The sequence below is a fragment of the Pseudopipra pipra genome, chromosome 4, assembly GCF_036250125.1.
Source record: "Pseudopipra pipra isolate bDixPip1 chromosome 4, bDixPip1.hap1, whole genome shotgun sequence".
Classification (NCBI taxonomy): domain Eukaryota; kingdom Metazoa; phylum Chordata; class Aves; order Passeriformes; family Pipridae; genus Pseudopipra; species Pseudopipra pipra.
The window spans coordinates 74730541-74744615 of NC_087552.1; the positions used below are offsets into that span (position 1 = coordinate 74730541).

Genomic DNA, 14075 nt, shown 5'->3' on the forward strand with positions numbered 1-14075 from the left:
GAGGAATCACCCACTGCCCTGCACACCCAAAATTGGCACGATTTCCCCCCCCCCCCCCCCAAAAAAAAAAAACAACCTTCAAAACACGCTAAAGTGGCCATTCTCCTCCTGCTGCCTCCTGCTTGGTGGTCTGCAAAGCCTAAAATCCACCAAAACGCGGGTTTGGTTGTATTTACTGATTCACATCCCTCAGGCTTTGCCCCGCTCCTCAAGGACCAGGTGGCGGGAACCGGGTTGGGAATTCGGGATGATTCCATACTCGGGGCTTTTTGGAGTGTTTTGGTGTCACTAGATGTCACTGTCGGCTCGTGGCGGGGACACGACAGCGGGTGGCAAGGCTGGAGCTGCCACCTCCATGCCCAGCGTGGCAGCAGCTGGGCTGGGCATCGTCCCATTGTCCCGGTGACACCTCTCCAGTCACCCAGCCAGGTGACAAGGGACAAACAGTGACAAACAGGTTGCCAGGGACGCCTTTCCTGGCTGTAATGCGGGATCCGGTCCCGGTGAAGCCAGCGGTGGGCTGTGCCAGCCACGACTCCATCTCACAGTGCCCATGGCAGGGGGCTACAAGGACCGAACCGCAGGTGGATCAATGCTGCCGTGATTCCTGCTATAATTATATTTTCATAGAGAATATTTATGTGGGAAAAGCCTTCTAAGATCATCGAGTCCAGCTGTTCCCCCAGGACTGCCAAGGCTACCACTAACCCATGTCCCCAAGTGCCACATCCACACGGCTTTTAAATCCCTCCAGGGATGGGGACTCCACCACCTCCCTGGGTGGTGGAGCCAGACAACAACAAAGCCAGACAACCCCTTTCCATGAAGGAATTTTCCTTAATATCCAATCTAAACCTTTCCTAGCACAACTTGAGACTGTTTCCTCAGTGATTTATTCATGAATTGTCAAGCATTGGAAGGGCCTGCCCAGGAATGTGCTGGAGTCACCATCCTGGAAGTGTTCAAGGAATGACTGGATGTGGCACTCAGTGCTCTGGTCTAGTTGACAAGGATCGGTCACAGGTTGGACTTGATGATCTTGGAGGTCTTTTCCAACTTAAATAATTCTGTGATTACTTGTCCTGTCTCTTGTTCCCTGGGAGCAGAGCCCGACCCCAACCTGGCTCCATCCTCCTGTCAGGGAATTGTAGAGTGAAAAGGTCCCTCCTGAGCCTCCTTTTCTCCAGGCTGAGCCCCCCCAGCTCCCTCAGCTACTCCTTGTTCTCCAGACCCTTTTTCCAGCTCCATTGCCCTTCTCTGAACATGCTCCAGCCCCTCAGCACAGGTTTGGCCACATCCGCTGCAGACACAGGTCCTTGTTCTGCAGGAGCCACAGCTCCAACCTGAGCACCCCATGCTCACCACATTTCCTACTGCAAATGTAGTTTTATCTCTGCAGGAACCAGCCCAGAGATAATAACTTATGTTAATTACTTTCACCCATAATATGGGGTCATCAACCAATTAAAGGAAAAATTCTTTACCATATATTTTGTTCAGAACATTTTATTAAGGAAAAAAAATCCTCAAACATTTTTGAGAAGGATGAAAATAACATTGGGTTTAACTTTTTTGGTAATAATTTCAACTGAAAATTAAAGTGAGTAGTTGGAAATGTGTTTTTCGACACCCTTTCCACCTCTCTTTTTAAAACACACTCGATTTTTATTAAGAAACAAAGCAAATAAATAAATGGCACTTATTAAGGAAAGAAAAAAACCCAGCTTTTATAAATAACAATAGAAGAGTAAAGTGATATACAGTGTTCTGGGACAGAAAGAGAAGGAATAAATTATCCTGAGCTGACTGGACGTGGTTGGTACCCTGGGCAGACATTAGTCCTGACCCCTCCAAGCCCTCCCAGCCACCAGAAATCCAGCTGTTAACTACATCGGGCCCTTACAGATGTGCTCCCCAAACGCTCCAGGTGCTGTTTCCCATGGCACCTGGGTGGATAATGAGGAGAGAACAGAGCAGTTGCCGTCTGGGCAGAACCAGCACATCTGGACAAGGGGCAGGGGGTCGTCTGAGGCACCAGAGGTGTTGGAAAGCTGCTTTTTACAGCAGCCCCCCGTCCCCACACCTTGGCCAGGGCTCCAGTGCCTCATTCCCTGCAGCACACGGACACCTTGGCCAAGGAAGGCAATGCCAGGAGATGGGGAGACCACTGGGTTCTCCTTCTGGGTTTGGGAAGCCAAAAAAAAAGGCACAAATACACCGAGGCACTGCCAAGAGGAGGCACTTCTGTTCCAGGGGTAGAAAGACCCTGGAAAGACCCTGATCATCTTATAGCAGGAGCGTTGTGGGTGGAAGCAGAGGGCTTTCCAATTTTGGGGTGTTTTTGGTTATGATCTAAGCATCAAACAGGGGAGTCAAGTTAACCAGGAAAAGCCATCAGGGAGAATTGTCACCCCCAGCATCAGAGACACTGATTGCCACCCAACCATCAGAGACACCCTCTGATTATCACTCTCTGCTTGAAACTGTGCCCTGGTGCTCCAAGAGCAAACAGGAGATCACCTGCCATCAAGCACAACCAGCCTGGTGAAGAAGCCCCAGGAATTACAGCACATGGCTACCAAAGAGCAGCCAAATAAATTTGGGATGGGTTCCTCCCCACCAGCTGCATTTTAGTCCTGTAGCTCCAGCTCTCGGATCGAGAGGGTAATGTCTCTCTTGGACCAAGGCAGCACAGACACGTCCCCAGGCATCAAAAACCAGCAGTGGCAGCTCAGTCTCAGCTGCTCAAAGCTCCACATCCGCCGTGTCCTCCTTGTGGTCCTTGATGTCCGTGGAGTCGGCGGTCGCAGGCTGGATCACCCCAAACTGGGACAGCTTTGCCGCCTTCTGCTCCATGCTCTGCTTCCTCCACTTGATCCTCCGGTTCTGGAACCAGACTTTCACCTGCCAGGGACATGGAACAGCTTAATCCGAGGTCTCCGGGAGCACGTTTCCAATGCCACGTGCTTCCAAGGAAGATGTCCCCAAAAAGAGTTCCTTAAAAATGGGGACGTGCTCAGGGAATGGTGAATGAGAGCAGGAGGAGGTGACGCTGTGGAGGGCAGAGCAGTGCTGGGAATAGGATCAGGAGAGATGGGGATGCAGCTGCACTGAGGAACCTCTGGCCAGGAGAGTGAAGGAAGCAGCTCCCTAAGGAGCCACTGGACCCATTCCCAGGACTGCAGCTGCCAGAGGGCATGATGAGACCCCAAAACACCCCCTGTGCCCCCAGAATCACCCTGGCTTTGCTCTCCTTTTTCCCCAGCTGAATTTAGACCCCACCATGGAAGATCACCTGCCTCCTTTCCACAGTAAACAAGCAGCTTGCTTTGGGAAGGGCAGGAACTTACCGGAAAGAGCAGGAAAATAACAATAATAAATAAAAGGACACTCAAAGCACAAACTGTCCCCAAAGGACCTAAACAACACAGATCCATGAGTCCAACCCAGCTCCAACTCTAAAGCATAGCAGGTTTGTGCTCCTGAATGCTTAAGAAATCTCATCCATGAACCATCCAAACCCATCTCTCCAGGCACATCCCTTCCATGCCATCTTGCAGCAGGGAGTCCCACGGGTCACTTTGCATCGTGTCCTCCTCCCGCTGCACTTCCCTGCGGGAAAATCAGCCCAGAGCAGACCCAGGATTGGTGCCACCCATTCCTTACCTGAGTCTCCGTGAGGTGCAGAGTCGCAGCCAGGTCCACTCGCTCCGTGCCCACCATGTACTGCTGCTTGAGGAATTCCTGCTCCAGCCGCTCCAGCTGCTCTGGTTTGAAGACAGTGCGGACCCTCTTCATCTTGCAGGGCCCCCCCGACCTCCAAGGCCCAACAGGACCCAGAGAGTTGGTCCCAACACAGTGAGACAACTCCAGACCTGTGAGAAAGCAGCGAAAATTGAAGGGGTTTTTGTCACAAAAGCCAGGGGAAAGTAGCATCAAAAAAAGTAGGGGTGTCCCTGCCCTGTCCCGACCCAGATAATCTCATCTAGGCTCTCTTTCCCAGGAAAGGTTGGAGTAGATGATCTTTTGGGGACCTGTGATTTTACTCTCAAGTACCACCTGGACATGCAGCCAGACCCAAGGAAATCAACTCTCAGTGAGGGGAGCAAGATTTTTGTAACAGGATAATAAAATCCATCAAGAGCTGCAGAACACAAAAATCCCATCTCTGCCTCAAGAAGGCCCAAGTCACGAATGTCTAAAGTTTGGGGGATTTTACTCCAGACTGGGCCCTGATTTTACCCTTCCCTTGGCACAGGGAATCAGTGCCCAGGACCATATCCTGCTTCCCTGGTCCCAGAAAAGTTCCCAGTGTGCAGAGGAATTAGTGGATCTGGTCTCTTGTCTCCTGTCTAGCACTGGCCTCAGGATAATTATAATTACCATAAATTAACATACAATACACCACCAGGGGACCAGCTGGCACCTGACTGAGAGCGGTGCCTTCTCTCCTTTCTAATTCCCTCATCCCGATCCAGTTGAGGTCCCTGCTCACTGCAGAGGGGTTGATCCTTTAAAATCCCTTCCAACCCCAGCCATTCTGTGATGCCATGACCTGCCTGCCCAGGTGATTCCACTGGATTAACTTTAAAATAACCCACGAGTAACAACCAAAGGGGAATTTCCAAGTGGAAAGCCATTGGCAGGATCAGGCCATTAATGCTCCCCATCACTGCTGTTCCAAATATTGTGGCAAGCCAAGTTTCTTCACCTTTTATGGAAATGCTGCACACATAATGATCCCAATTCACACCCTGCTACTTATCTCTCCTTTAATGACTGATGTTGTCACATTCTCCAGGCACAAACCAGCACCTTGACCTACTTATTTCCATTAATTAGGTGTAAGTTCTGCGTGTGTTTAAGGATTTGTGGGATGGAGACCTGACAGCTTAACAGCTGTAATTGCACTTAAAACTATTTTCATCATTAAAATCATTTCACCCGTCACTTTTTTTTTCTTTCTTCCCCTCTATTTTCATACTGGGATAATAGCAAGTGTAATTTCCAACTTGAAATGCTGTGTGGAAATAGCTTTGCCGATTGTTTAACTGTGTTTTCATACCCGTGTGTTTGATATAATACAGAGATTAATGCCATTGTGCAGATGCTGCCTCGTGAAAGAAATAGTATATTAAATAGTTATGTTAAATAGGTAAAAAAAAAAAAAGAAAAAAAGATTAAAAATTTTTTTGGTGTCTAAATATTTTAGAATCAGGACCAAAATCAGGATTTCCTTGTACACAAAAAATACAGGCCTGGCTGCAGGTTTTGCCTGGACAACAAGATTACGCTCTGAATGTTAAAAAAAAATTACTTAATTTCATGAAAAATATTCTGAATAGAGGTATTTTGTTAAAATAAATTAGTCAGTTTGCTTAAAGTACCCTGAAAATAGAGCTTGATGGGTCAGTCAGTATCACCCATCACCACTGCGTAAATTTTACCCACAGAACAATAATGCCTTTATCCTCAGATGCTTTTGCAGTAAAATATGAGCTTTTAGGGCCAGGTGCTCCCAGACACTCTACATTTTCACTTCTGTGAGTGAAAAATTGAAGGGAAAGCAAAATAAGGGAGGGATGAGGGCAGATTTTGGGAGGAGAAGGACCCACGCAGCAGCAGAGGTGCAGAAATGAGTTTGAGGGGTGAGGCTTTGGGAAATTACAGCAGTTTTTTGGAGGTGTGATGAGGGCAAAGGCAGGAAGTGCCCTTCTGATATATGAAAAGAGAAATAAAAGCCAGTGTGAAAAGATAAATAAAAGCCACTTGTAAAACACAGGTGAGGACACACGTGGCCATGGGGGGGACTGTTCCCAACCTGAAACCATCCAAGCCTGAGGGATGTAAATGGTGTCACCGGGGTCTCACTGCGCCCAAACATTTAATCTTGGGGATAAATCGAAATATCACAGAACCACAGACTGGTTTGGGTTGGAAGGGACCTTAAGGATCATCCACTTCCCAGCCCCTGCCATGGGCAGGGACTCCTTCCACTAGACGAGGTGCTGCAATACTCTTTTTAGCTCTGCCACTTTATATTTATTATTCAAATTCTGCCAAGTTTATGTCTCCATTTCAAATGTAAACAGTGCATTTGGATATTCTGCACGAGTTTCCGACTCGGAGCTGGTTGATGGATTAGTAAAATCCTGTAGCGTCTTTTAGGAGTTAACCACAGGCTCTTTATCAAGAGAAATCAAGTGTGTTAGAAATTGCCCTGCAGCATAAAAAAAAAGAATCCCCAACAGATTAAAAAGTTCATTTTTGCTCTCGCTATATCCATCGCTTACAGCGGGGGAAAATAACTCTAAGGAAAGTTTTCCCTCTCCCTCCTCCACGTCCCACAGCCCCAGCCCAACGCTTCACCTCGGGGCTGGTCCAGAGGCTGCAGGGAATTAAAATACAACCGCGGTGAGGGAAATAAAGCGATTTGGGGTGACCCAAACCGCGCTATTTCCCAGTGCCAGCCGAGAGTCCGGCGGGAAGGTGTCCCCGCATCCCAGTTCCACCCGCAGCATCCCCGCTCCGCATCCCCAACACGCACCCGCCGCCCCGGCCGGGCCCCCTCGCTCACCTGCACCTCCCCAGCCCCAGCCCCAGCCCCACCCGCCAGGCAGCGGCCCCAGCCAAGCTCCCGGACCGGCTCCTGCTCCCGCTCCCGGAGCGGGTCCCGCCGCGGGCCAGCGCGGGGGCGGCGGGATGGACGGGCCGGAGGGGATGGACGGGCTGGAGGTGATGGACGGGCTGGAGGTGATGGACGGGCAGGAGGTGATGGAGGCGGCGGGGCCGCGGCGCGGCGGGTCCCGGGCGAGGAGCGCTTCGATGTGGAAGGGGGTCTTGGAGGGCGGCGGGCCGGGCCGGGGGCGCGGCGGGCTCTGCAGCATGGCCGAGCTGGTGCGGCCGCCCCCGCCCCGCCGGCTTTTATGGAGGGCGGGGGGGCCGGGACGAGCCGCCCTCCTATGCAAAGTGGCGGCGGGGGGCGGAGGGCGATGCCCACACCCCCCTGGCCTCCGGTGGCACCTCCACTGACACCTCTGCTTCCCTATTGACACCCACAGGGACACCTCTGCTTCCCTACCGACATCCCTGCTTCCCCATCGATATCCCCAAGGACACCCCAGCTTCCACACAGTCACTCCTGCTTCCCTGTCGACCTCCACAAGGGCACCCCTTCTTCTCCACAGACACCTTTTCTAACCCGTCAACACCCCTACATTCAAGTTCCTCCATGGACACCCCTCCTTCCCCACTGGCATCCCAACAGACATCCCTTCTTCCCTACCAACACCCTCATGGACACCTCTCCTTCCCCACCAACACCCCCCCTTCCACCAAGTTCCACCAGGGACACCCCTCCTTCCCCACTGGCAGCCCCGTGGACACCCCAGATTCCATGCCAACACCTCCACAGACACCCTTCTGCTTCCCTGCCAGCCCCTCCTTCCACACTGATTTCCATGGAAATCCCTCTTTCCCTGCTGTCACCTCTGCTGTCACCCACCTGGACACCTGTGTCTTCCCCCACGAGCACCTGTTCTCCTTCCCCATGGACACCCACGTGGATAACAGGTCCTTCCTCATGGACCCCCACACTGACACTCACTCCTTCCCCGTGGACACCCATGTGGATAACAGGTCCTTCCTCATGGACCCCCACACTGACACCTGCTCCTTCCTCATGGACACCTTCTCCTACTCCATGGACCAATCCTGCTCCAGGCAGACATCCACCTGGACACTTGCTCCTTCCACCACCCCCTCCCTTCCTCGTGGCCCCAAACCTTCCACCTCAAAACCTTGCTGGGACTCTCACCTTCCCCACGGACACTCACATGGGCCCCTACAGTTCCCGCTCCACCCTCCATTCCCAAATTTCCCCTGATGCCCCCAGGCCTCACAGGAGCACCCACCCCATCCCCTGACCACACTCCTCAGGGCAGAGACCCCAGGACCGGCTGTGCCAGCCCATCCTGCCACTGTTCTGAGAGGAATGTGTCAGTGTGTACCTGTCCAGGAATTCTGGAGTGTGTGGGGATATCTGGGATACGGGACAAGCACCTCAGGAGCTCTCACAGGACACGAGGTGACTGTGCTGTGAAAATTGAATTGATTTCGGTGCCATCCCTGCTTGACACCCCCCAGTGCATCCATGTGGTCCAACAGGGAGCTGTGGATGGCACAGACACCTCTCCCAGGTGTGATTCCCGCTCAGATCTCACCAAGTTCACGCTGAAAATTCACTCCGTGTGCAAACACGGAGAAATCCTGGAGCCTCCAGGTTGATAAACACGGAGCAAAAATCCCCCGTGGTTTAATAACCCGGCATCAACCATCTCTGCATGCACAGGCTCACAGTCCATATCCCATAAATCCTACCTTTAAGAGGGATTCGGGCCATTTAAATTTCTTTCCCCTCCCCGATCCATAGAAATTGTTATAAAAATCTCTATATTTTTGAGCATTTCAAAGCAGATGGAAAAGATGGGAATGCACGGGCAGGATTACCCCAGTTGTGAGGAAGCACCCTGGTGATGGCTACAGGATCCTCAGGGAAGAGGATGCCCTCAGGAGACAAAAGAGTCCCTCAAGTTTGCCTTTAAAACACTTTCTTTTTTTTTTTTCCCCTGCCTTTTAGCATCCTGTCTTCCACAGGAGCTTCCAAATAAGTGGATAAATACAGCTGCTGCTTTATTGCTCCTTATCCAAACAGGCAGCCCCGATCCCGCCGCCGTGGAACCGCGGCCTTAATTGGAATCACACGTTCAAAGCTGGGCAAGTGCCGAAGCCTCTCCCCCCCCCTCAAAAAAAAAAAGAGCCACCGAAGAGAAAAAAAAAAAAAATCCGTGGAAATTCCCAGCTCCCGGCTTTCCTGGCACTGGGGGAGTGTGGGATTGAATATGGGTGTCATTAGACGAGGGGTTTGGGTTGTTTTATTAAAAGGTTGTTAAATAAATTATGATAAGCAGCGACTGTGACTCCCAGGAGAAGTGATGTCGGAGCCGCTCCAGTTATTAAAGGAGCAGCTCCACGTTCAGGCTGTTGGCGTGGGAGAGCTGCGGGGTGATGATCCAGGATGGATGGACGGGGAGCCGCCGGGATGGACAAGGAGCAGAGCCACGGGCTGACTTTTCCCTTTCGCCTTCTCCTCCCGCTCGGCCAAATCCGCTGCCTAATGACGCGTCCTGTTTCCCATTAGTACTGTGTGCTCAGCTAATGCATTTTGGTTGGAAAGCTGGAAATTTTCACTCGCTGGTAATGACTTGGGAAATGTAGCACCCAGTAGCAGACACCCCCCACCACCACCCACAGCAGCTCCAGCCCCTCCAAGGTGGAGAGATGAAAGAGATGAAAGGATGGGATCTGATCCTTTTTTTTTTTTTTTTTTTTAAGCGGTGGTTATTTTATTTTAATTATTCCATTTTATTTTATTTTAAAAATTCACTACATTATCTTAATTTTATTTTATTCCAGTTTTGGTTTTCGAGCGCATAGAAAATAAAAGGGGAAGGTGGTGGGCAGGGGGGGAGTTTCTTGGGGAAGGGGTAAAAAAAAAAAAAAAAATCCCAACAACAAAACAACAACCCAAAAAGCCCCCCAAAAAAGCCCCCAGCCCTTTGTAAACATCCCCCCTGAGCAAAGGGAAGGAGGTGAAAAGCATTTCCTGATAACTCCATTAAAGAATGAGGCTGCATTAACATTCCAAGTCCCTCGACAAGAGATGAAAGTGGGGAACTTGAGTTCAGCCTCCCCTCGCTCCAGATGTTATTATGGGCTCCCTGAAAGGTTTTTTTATTTCTTTTTTTCGCGAAGAGACAAAGATGTTGCCCACTTCAAACGGGGCTAATTGATGCTAATGACTATCAGATAGAGGGGGGGCCCTTTTCCCCCCTGCCAAGGGGAAAGAGAGAGCGCATTTTACAATCCCCCCATAGAAAACGCGCCGCTCTTCAAGCCAGGTTGGTGCTTTAGGGATTTTTGTTCCTCCCTGGCTGCTTCTTTCCCTCCTCCTCCTCCTCGTCGTCGTCGCTGCCCCCTTCATCTTTTCTGTCCCCCCTTCTCTGGGCACCCCGCGGCTCTCCCTTGTTCGCCCATGAGAAATTTCGCACCTCGCCTCCCCCGGCGCTGGGGAGAGCCCGGCTCCATTTCCAGCCCTTCTTCCAGCCGCAAAACCGGCCCAGCGGGGGCGGAAACTTCCCCCCCCCAAAAACCCGCAGCGAGCACACGCGAAAACGTGACGGGGATTTGGTGCATCTCTAATCCCGCGGGGTGAGTCCTCCTGGATCCGGGAGCATCCTATCCGGGAGAAGATGGATCCAGGGGCTCCTGGAGGTGATTAGACAAGGCGTGTGCTGGCGGTCATTAGGATAACAAGCCCAGCACCGCCAACCCGAGGAGGTTGAAATCATGAGCTCGTGTCTTTTATTCTTAAAACAATAAAAATTCGCTTAAAAATGGGATTCTGAACGCTAAATTTAGCTTTTAGCCTCGTGTCGTATTTTTGCAGCCGTTTCTGCTGTGATAATCCATAGCAATAATAAATAATAATCCACAGTGATAATAGATAATAACCCATAGTAATAGTAGATAATAATCCATAAATCAGTAATAGGCAATTAGGAGCTGCTGATTTGCCCCTTTCCAAGGTGGATCCCACCGAATCCTCCATGGAGAGGGGAATGGGGATTCACCAGTGAAAAGAGGAGCGTGGGGTTTGTCCAAGCAGGATGATGGGTGTATGTTCATAATCCTTGAAAAGAGAAATTTTTTTGGCTACTGGTGATTACTGTGGGTTTCCTTTGCACTGGGAACACCTGGAAGTAGGTGCCAAGGTGCCACCCTGCCTTGGCTATCCCACCTTCAGCCAGGTCTCAAGGGGCTTCTGGGAGCTCCAGAGCAAGGTACTGGTGTCCATTTTTCTTGGAAAACCCTGTCTGTCCTGTCTACTGGGGGATCCAAGTTGCCTTCTGGATCCTTGGCACCTCGCAGGGTCCCACCGACAGCCCCAAACTGGGATGAGGACAGGAGGGGTGGCACCACCCTGCACTCTGAGGGTGTTGTAGAGCAAGGGGAGCCCTGGCTGCAGGTGACAAGAGCAAGGCCACCCTCAAACGTCCCCCCTGCGAGAGCCCAGTGTCAGCAGGAGCCTGGGATGAACAGGACAACTTGGAAACATAGGAATTTCCTAGAAGGATGTTATCCCAAACGCTGGCCTGCAGAGGAGACCGTCCCCATTCTCTCCATCCCTGTCACCTCATTTTGTCTCCTGCTTGTCAGACCTTTCCAGGAGCTGATTCAACATGTCCAAGGCCAGGCTGGACAGGGCTTGGAGCAACCTGGGATGGCAGAAGGTGTCCCTGGCCATGGCAGGGGGTGGAACTGGATAACCATTAAGGTCCCTTCCAACCCAACCCATTCCATATTTCCGTGTTAATGCAATGGAAAACTACCCCTGGAAAACACAAGATTCTTGGTTTATGCTCCAGGGGGGAGGCAGGGCACGTCCTCCTCCTCCTCCTCTCTCCCGGTTCCAGACAGTCAATACACACCCCGGCCGCCCTTCAGACACCGCTCCCGGGCCTCATTGTCAGGTTAATTTGGGATAATGGCCTGCAAAGCACCTCAGCCCCATCCAGGTCTCATTAGCACTTGATAATATCGAGCATCCTGAGAAGGCTTTTCCTCCTCCTCCTCCTCCCCCCAAGGGCACGGAGTCCTTCGAGCGGCCCGGGCTGATTTATCACCCAGGCTTGGCATGTCCAGGCACGATCCCAATGAAGGCCACGCTGGAATGAGGCTCAGCAGGACCTGGATTGTGCCCCAGCCTCTCGATGGGGAGATATCCCTGATCCAAGCGGGGTCGTTCCTCGGTGTCCCCCTCCCCGGTGTCACATCTGGCCTCGTGTCTCAGCCAGATGTGAATGAGGGAGCGGGACCTGCTGCATCCCTCACCCTTCCCGGCTCCTGGGGGCTCATCCGCCTACCCGGGGTCCAAATACACCGTGGGTTGAGCCCATGAGTGGAGCCCACGGTGTGATTGGACTAAAGGACCTTCCAAAGTCCCCCCCAACCCTCTAATTCCATGATTCCGTGGGCCTACACCGAGCTGGCAGCAAAGTCTGGGTGACCCCCACAAAATCAACCAAAACCCAAGTTCTCAGAGGATGCTCCGTGGCTTTCCCTTCATGGACAGACCCGAAGACCCTGCTAACAGAAGGTGCAATTCCAGGTATTAAGAGCATCCCAAATCCACACATTTAAAAAAAAAAAAAAATTAATTGGGAATTATAAACAAACTAAGCATTGAGGCGGCGCTGGGCAGGGCTTGAGTGCACCATCAGCTCGCTGCTCCCTTCAATTATCTTTTTTCTCCCACATTGTTCTCCCCTAATGAGGAGACTAATGACCAAAGGATGGTTCATAAGTGGTTCCCAGACTCTCCTTGCCCAGGGCAAACACCGTCCACAATAGGATCACAAATTGCAGGGAGAAGCCCCGGCTGATCACATCAGAAACGGTGCAGGGATTTATCTCTCGGCCTCAACAATAACAGTATGTTCTTAATCGCCACTCCAAAGGGACAACTGGCGGGGGATCTGCCCGGCCTCATCATTAAAAGCTGGCAGCATCTTTGCTAGCGCTGCCCCTTTGTTCATCTTTCATTATCCCAATGCTCCGGCCCCGTTAATTCCCCTCCATCTTATTAAATCAATAGAGATGGAGTGGGGGAAGGATGGGGCAGATCCAAGGGGTTGGATCCGGCTCGAATCTCCGCGGGGGTGCCGGGTGGGAGCGGGATCAGACCTGCTCAGCACCACGTGCGTCCAAGGATTTACTCACCCAGCTCTTGCGGCCGGGGAAACTGAGGCACGGGAGGGTCGCGGCCTAAATAAATCCCGGGAGGAGGTTGTGGTAGAGCCGGGAAGCGCTTTATCCGACTGCCAATCCCACACCTCCCATCAGCAGCCCTGTATTGCTCGAGTTAACGATTTAATCAACTCCCAAAATAAAATCACACCGCTCAGAGAGTGATGCCAGAGCGGCACCTCCAGTGAAATCCCAGCCGGTCCATACTGGCACGACACGGGGACAAAGGATTTTGTGCCACAGACTATTTGCAAAGAGGGAGATGATGCAATTTTCATCTTCCCCCCCTCCCCCCCCCAAGCTTTTTTGTAACAGCTCATTTCGCCGAAACCGGTTTAGATCCATGATTTTTAAACCCAGAGTTTTGGCCACTGCAATGCTCACCCCATAAGAGGGGTGTCCTTAGTCTCTCGGTTTTCCTGCTGCATTTCCAGGCAGGTCACCCCATTCCATCCTTATTTTCATGGATCCAGAAGAGAGTTTAATGTAAAAATTTGATGCCTTTGCTCTGTGTCCGAGGCAACCTGGGGCAAATTCATCCCAGAAAGCCTGCAAAATATGGGATGTGGTGGCATTTCCTCCCATTGCCAGTGATGTCTTTTTTATTATTATTATTATTTAATTTCCACCGAAACCAGTCAAAGCAGCCTCGGGAAACTTATTTGATGTTTCAATCGGGAATTAAAGGGGAGGGAGAAGCAGGGGAAATGCTCCCTGACCATTTAACAAGATTACACGAGGGGATGGAGCCTGGAAACATGCACGGGAACGACCCCCGGCATCCCGTGTCCCGGCTTTGCCTTGAACCTCTGCCAGCGGCGCGTTGTCCTTCCCGACATCCCGGCCCTTCCACATGGTAATCCCATTTAGCAACCCCCCTCAAAACAGGGCAGTCAGCCGAGGGGATGGGGCTCCCAGCTCCGGGAAGGTGCCTGGGAAAGCGGCTGGATCAGGGCCATTGAGGGGCTGGAGGGGTCCTCCATCCAAATGCCCCACCCCGCAAACTAATCCCTCGCCATGTGCTCAGCAGGAATAACCCTGGCAGGAAGGAGAGCAGGGAGGAAGACCCGAAGGGCCTTCAGGCTACACCTTCACCTGGTTATCCCTTCTCCTGTCTCTCCATCCGTATCCCATCCCATTTAGCCAGACACCCATTTGCACCTCTTCACCAGCTCCCTGCATTCATCCCCAACCCTCCACCCACCCAT

At 51.7% G+C, this 14075-nt stretch overlaps 2 protein-coding genes across 3 annotated transcripts in view; both read right to left on the reverse strand.

The window, feature by feature from the left end:
• CCT7 (chaperonin containing TCP1 subunit 7) overlaps positions 1-14075 on the reverse strand; it is a 61113-nt gene that overhangs the window by 25821 nt on the left and 21217 nt on the right. The window lies entirely within an intron of this gene.
• On the reverse strand, positions 2703-6887 carry LOC135413782 (homeobox protein not2-like). The gene is made up of 4 exons (XM_064653924.1): positions 6578-6887; positions 4810-4815; positions 3667-3875; positions 2703-2904 (listed from the first exon to the last, which is right to left on the reverse strand). The coding sequence occupies exons 1-4, from the start codon at positions 6885-6887 to the stop codon at positions 2746-2748; spliced, it is 684 nt and encodes a 227-aa protein (XP_064509994.1). The 3' UTR covers positions 2703-2745.

What these genes read in the sequence shown, in the direction of transcription:
- LOC135413782 (XM_064653924.1), bottom strand. Translation starts at nt 6,887, where the DNA reads ATGCTGCAGAGCCCGCCGCGCCCCCGGCCCGGCCCGCCGCCCTCCAAG. An exon ending in TGCACCTCACGGAGACTCAG is followed by an intron (nt 2,905 to 3,666) that starts GTAAGGAATGGG and finishes TGTCCCTGGCAG; the next exon opens with GTGAAAGTCTGGTTCCAGAA.